A 6,000-nucleotide genomic window follows, 5' to 3' on the forward strand; every position below is an offset into this window, starting at 1 on the left:
TTCTTCTTTCCTATTTTTTTTATTTTTTAGTACTGCATATCGTAAAATAACCAACTATGATTAAAAAAAAAGAAAAAAAAAGAACACTTTGTTGTTAAATTGAGGTGAAAAAAGATTTTCATATATGTTTTTGGTTTGAGATTTTTTTTTTCTTTTCGTTTCCAATTTGTGCTCATTCAATTTTTTAAAGAGAAAAATAGGTTTTTTTTTTGCATTTTTTTAAATATAAATAAAGTGAGAACTAGCAAATATAACCTATAGAATTTGACACAAAGTAAGAGTTGGAAACGAAACGCTAATATGTTTTAAGTCAAGATACGATAGATACTTAGTACTTGTACTATAGCTTGCTTTTAGTAAGCAATTCACAAATTGTTTGACATGCAGGGGGAAGGAAGACCAAAAATGTTAAGGGTATAATAGTAAAATGTTATACTTTCTTTTCATTTCTTGTAAACATCCAAACAATAAATTTTAATTATAAGTATTTAGAATCATTTTGGTTCCAAACGCAATCAGGAATTTAAAATCATTTCCATAATTTAAAACCTCGAAATTTGAAACTATTTCCTACCAATTCTACATGGGCAAACCGTTTCAAAAATAAAAACAGTTTTTTACAAAGTATTTTTCCTTTGTCATTCCCAACACCTTTAAGTCGATATAATTTATTTATTTTAAATGACACCATGGTAAGCTCATGTTTGAGATTTTATTTTTATTTTAAAAAGCTCTATTTTTATTTTAAAAAGCTCTAGTGTTGTCTTGTTTTTATTTGTTGTCTTGTTTTTATTTTTAGTGTCAATTCTCGTGAATAAATAATATTACTATCTTAACCAACCCATTGAATTATGTTCAATTACTTAAATAAAAAAGTTTTGACCATTTCCTCTCTAAACTGCCTTGTTCTCATTTTTAATTTTTTCCTAAACATAAATAAAATCATTATTTCCTCATTCTTGACTTATAAAATACATAAATTTTACTTTTCCATTAACACTTTTATTTATTATTATTTTTTTATGAACAGTTTCAAACACAGATATGTTTTTTTTAATATCAAACATTAAACACACGAGTTATGAAAGGAGAGAAAAGAGACAAAAAGGCAGAAGGAACAATTAATCTCTTTTCAAGGAAGTCGAATGTTCAGTTTCCACGCAGAGGTTTTACACAAATAAGTGGGGAATTTACAGTTACAAAAACTGATACAATTATTTTGGTAAACAAGAAGAGACACGATTATAAAGAACTAAGAAATGCAACTTATGAAAATGACATTGTTAATTAAAAACTAAAAAATACCAAAATCTTACCAAGCCAAAGCCTGTACAGAATTCAATTCTTGAATCTATAAGCAAAGCCTGATCCTCTTCTCCTCCCTCTCTGCATCTGTGATTATGTTGGACTTTGTACCTCTCTCTCTCATGCATCTTTTGTAAGGCACAAACCCTTTGGTATTCTTTTCATGGCTACTTATTAGCTCACAAGACAATGCTTTCCCAATCAATTCATCTTTACAAACTGAATCTCCATCTCTGTTGGAAAACGGGATATCGTTCTCCCTGCTGTTTACCGATCCCGTGTTCGATCCGCACCATGATTCGTCCTTGTGAGTTTCCTTGTCATCAACTTCCGGATTCAAATTTGCATCTGCTTGCTTGACATAGTGCACAAAAGAAAATGGGCTACCGCCATAAGAAGCCCACCACGATACCGGGACTGCAGAACCAGCTGCTACTTGATTCGAGTTTCCGCTGTTGAGTTGTATGAAATAGAAAGCTCCATGATTCCAGGTGCCCTCTGTATTCCCCATAGAAGACTCCATGACCATGGAGTTCCATGGTGATGTTTGCTTATATTTTTCGCGCGGTTTACGGTCAGCCTCAGATGCACGGATCTCCGCGGTTGGGGTTTGTTTGTGGGGATCTGTTACTAAAACTGTCCTTCCAAAGAGCTTAAGACTCTGGATTGACACTTCTTTTGTAGAGACGTCTTTATCATGTACATCATCCGTTGGAAACAACTCTAGATTCTGTCATCCATAACAACAGAGCTTGCTTTTAGTTGCATCAAAAGGGATTAAGTAATTTCCACAAATCAATGAATAAGATAGCTATCAGAAGGAAAACAAATAGAAGTTGCACCTTTGAAAATCTCTCATGGGGGATTGAATTTGATGTCCCTGGGGCTGGTGGTGTTGGAGATTCATTGTCCAATAAAGATGAGTTCGGTTCTGTCGATGGAATAGATGAATCTGGAGATGCACTGTCATGAAGAATTCTCGAGTTCGCAAAAACGAGCGTATCCGAACCGCTTGCTGCTGCTATTGTTGATGTTGGAGATGGACATTCTTTGTCTGAAAACTGCGGAGACAAAGACCTTGTCTGTTCCAAAATGGGGACTGCTTTATGAGCCTGAGGTACTTCTTTACGTGGATATGGATGCGCTGGTTTTCGTTTCGGACGCGGAGGAGGAATCTCGATGCATCCCACTAAATTTGTGCTACACCCATTTGAATTCCGCGTGACCTGAGGAAATTAAAGTAAAACATGAGAAGTCGGAAGATCCAGAAGAACAAGCATCAATCCTTCAAGGGATCATTTGCACCCCTTGTGATTCTTAACAATTACTTGCATGATTCATAAATCAGAATATGTATATTAAGGCAGATAATAGGTAGTGGAATAAGAGCATTAGACCTTGGAGAAGAACTTTTGGGCATGGCTACGAATCTGAACTGCAGTCTTGGTGCCCACATGCTCTGTTACACAAAGATAATTTTTAAGAGAAAATGGAAAAAGTATATATATATAAATCTATATCTTGTGTTTGATTATATGCCATATGATGTTTTTGTTCAACTATACCTTCTATTTGTCTCCAATCACGACCATATAGCTTCAATGCTTCAATAAACTTTTGATGCTCTTCCTCCTTCCACCTTTCTCTTTGCTTTGTAATTGTATAGGGCTTCCTTATCTAACCAATGAAAACATAGGGCAAGTTTTTTAGAAAAGCTTGAAATGAAATGGATTAGAATTCTGGAACAGAGAAATTGGGCAATGCAAACCAAACCTTGGGAGAAAATTCCTTCACAGTTGAAAAATTGTCCTCTTTCAATTGGATATTGGCCGAAGAATGTCGGTCAGGAGACGCAGTTGATTCATAGACTGCAGAATTCATGTTGTCAGAAGAGAGACCTCCGCCAGTGAGCTGCAGTGATGAACAATGGAGCCAAACACCTCTGTCTTCCGATCTCAACGAATTTGGTTTTTGAAAGAAACTACTTCAACTCGAGCTGTAATGGATTCTTACAAAGTTAGAATTCCCAGAATGATCAAAAGAAAAAAATGGTGCACGGGATATCACGGATAAGATTATAAGAACCAAACAAAAACGCTAATGAACTGAAGAAATGGTGAGAATACGAGTAAACTTTTATGTCTTCTTCAGTCTCACCCGATGCCCCATTTATATATGTATATATGTTCTTAACAAACAGAAAAAATATCTACCCAGTTTTATGACATGTGCAAATTCCATAAAAACAAAAAAAGGAGAAAAAAAAGCAGAATTAGTGATCGGTTTGGATATGTTGTCATAGTAGATCGAGCCAATCAGCAAACTAATAATGTCAAACAGCTTTCAGATATTCTCGGAAAGTTCTGAAATGCAAGTTTCCTGTTTCTCGGGAGTAATTGTAGGAGGCCCAACTTTCAAATTTCAATATCAACCAATAATCATCTAATACATCACATGGAAAAAAGAGACATAGACGCAGCAAAAACACGTTCTCCCTATTATTTCTCGATTCTCATACCAATAATTAATAAGATCTGAACGACTTTGAAGCTACCAAAACGGACCAAAGGAATTGTTGGTCCAAATTAAGGGGAGAGGATAAGAAAAATGGATTATACATACTTGTGATTGCATGCTTGCTCTGCTTTTACAGAGGCCGATTCCAAACACCTCTGTCTTCCGGTCTCCTCCAAGTTGATTGCTACTCAATTTCCAAAAACCAAGAGATCCTCTACACTTTTCAACACTTGGAATAAATAATTCATTCTACAGCTTGATATCGAACCGATTTAGTTCCAATTCCACTTCCAGGTGCGTTAACGATCCTAATTCTCATGAGAAAACCAACTCCAGAACCGAAATTTCGAGACCGTGTTCTTAGAAACCCTAAAATTGAGTAATCGGCGACAGAACTAATCTCTGGAGATGAATCAGATTCGCGCCAGTGGACTTCGCTGAAATAAAGAGAGGTTTTGTCCGTACAAGAGCAGGAGAAGAAGAACTAATTGCACGATTTGGAAGGAGAAGCATGAGAAGAACACAAAAACGCGAGCAAAAACTTCATTTTCAGCATCACAAAACTCTTGGTTACGCAGAAAACAAATTACAAACCAGATCAATCGCCCTGCTACGAATTGAGACAACAACTTGATGAACAAATTACACGGGAAACAATAATCGTAACGGAACAGAGATGCGGGAGAAAGCTTAGAAATCGAGATGAAACGCCGATGGACCTCGAAAATCAGTCTGCTCCGTCGAAATTCCGAATCGAAACTGGAATCAAAAGCCCAGGAAGTCGAGGGTCTCGAGGCAGAAGGCAATTATGTGAAGAAAATGAAGAAAGAAAGAGGAAGAAGATGAGAAAATGGAGATTGGAATTGGCAGTGGATGAAAACCCGTGAAGAATGAAGAAGGAGGAGAAATGAAATGATGATGTAGCTCGGGAACACCGAGACTGAGAACTTTGGCTTCCGGTGAAGATCAACAAAAGTCGCTACCACATATTCCCTTTTTCCTTTTTTTTTCCCCTTTTTGTTGATGCAAATTGCAAAATACAATGGATAAGTATTAAAAGAAATAGAATGCAACAAAATTACAAATATACAAAATTAAAACATTTTTTAAGATATATATGTGTACATGGACACATGACAATAGGTTCGAGATCAGCGTAAACAGTAAACGGATATTTTCATAATATTATAAAAAGAAAATTGACAAAATATGAAAAGTATCATTAATATAAATATAATATTAATATTAAAAGACATTTGTAAATATGGCAAAAACATTTAGTAAAATAGCAACCACATTTAGTTTTTTCAAACATAACACTTTTTTAAAAAAGGAAACGGAGGTCCAATTTTAAAATGACAACTTTATCCAAATGATATATATATGTAATATATCTGATCAATGATATGGGTGTCCGTGCAATATGTATGTGATATACATCTATACTATTGATATGAATATCTAATATACTATTGGTATAAGTAAAAAAAAATTGCTATATTTGAAAATTTAAAATTAAGTGTATATTTTGAAATTTATAAAAGATTTTTGCTACAATTTCTCTAATATTAATCATTTCAAACTTATTTAGAAAGAGAAAAATGCAAAATTGTTAATTTAAATATTTTTTACAAATTTTGTACTTTTGTAACATACCTAGGAATATCCATTGATATCTGCATGTTATCAATATTTATATTGGCATTTCCACGAAATTGAAATCTCGACATTTCATCAATACTAATGTTTAAAACATTGACCTTAATTGTGTCAAGAAAAAAAAATATTGACCTTAATCATATACTGAAGCAGTAATTATAGTTATGTGGTAATTAACATATATGTACGACCAAAAGATTATGAGTTCGATCTCCACCCCACATATTGTAAAATATATATCCACCCCACATATTGTAAAATATATATATATATATATATATATATATAATTGATGAATAATTTTTCTTAAAAAAGATAATAAACAATAATATATTTTAAAACAAATGTTGTAGTCACCATTATTTTCTGACAGAATTTTTAAATTTTAATAAAATGGAAAAAGGAAGAGAAAAAAATAAAATTTGTGGCTCACGTCCGAAGCTTAACAGGATGACATGTGGCTGTTTCTTCTATTATCTTCTGTTGGCCAACCCCTTATAAATTGGGATAGCTTCTATC

At 33.8% G+C, this 6,000-nt stretch overlaps 1 protein-coding gene across 1 annotated transcript; it reads right to left on the reverse strand.

The window, feature by feature from the left end:
- Window positions 1-1,111: 1,111 nt before the first annotated feature.
- LOC111011777 (uncharacterized) lies at window positions 1,112-4,842 on the reverse strand. The gene is made up of 6 exons (XM_022285666.2): window positions 3,928-4,842; window positions 3,079-3,301; window positions 2,871-2,982; window positions 2,703-2,764; window positions 2,148-2,531; window positions 1,112-2,035 (listed from the first exon to the last, which is right to left on the reverse strand). Exons 2-6 carry the CDS (start codon window positions 3,184-3,186, stop codon window positions 1,352-1,354), a joined length of 1,350 nt encoding a protein of 449 aa, XP_022141358.1. The 5' UTR covers window positions 3,187-3,301; window positions 3,928-4,842; the 3' UTR covers window positions 1,112-1,351.
- Between the last annotated feature and the right edge of the window lie 1,158 nt (window positions 4,843-6,000).

This window comes from Momordica charantia, assembly GCF_013281855.1.
Source record: "Momordica charantia cultivar OHB3-1 chromosome 4 unlocalized genomic scaffold, Mcharantia_2.0 BLBB01000004.1, whole genome shotgun sequence".
Lineage (NCBI taxonomy): Eukaryota > Viridiplantae > Streptophyta > Magnoliopsida > Cucurbitales > Cucurbitaceae > Momordica > Momordica charantia.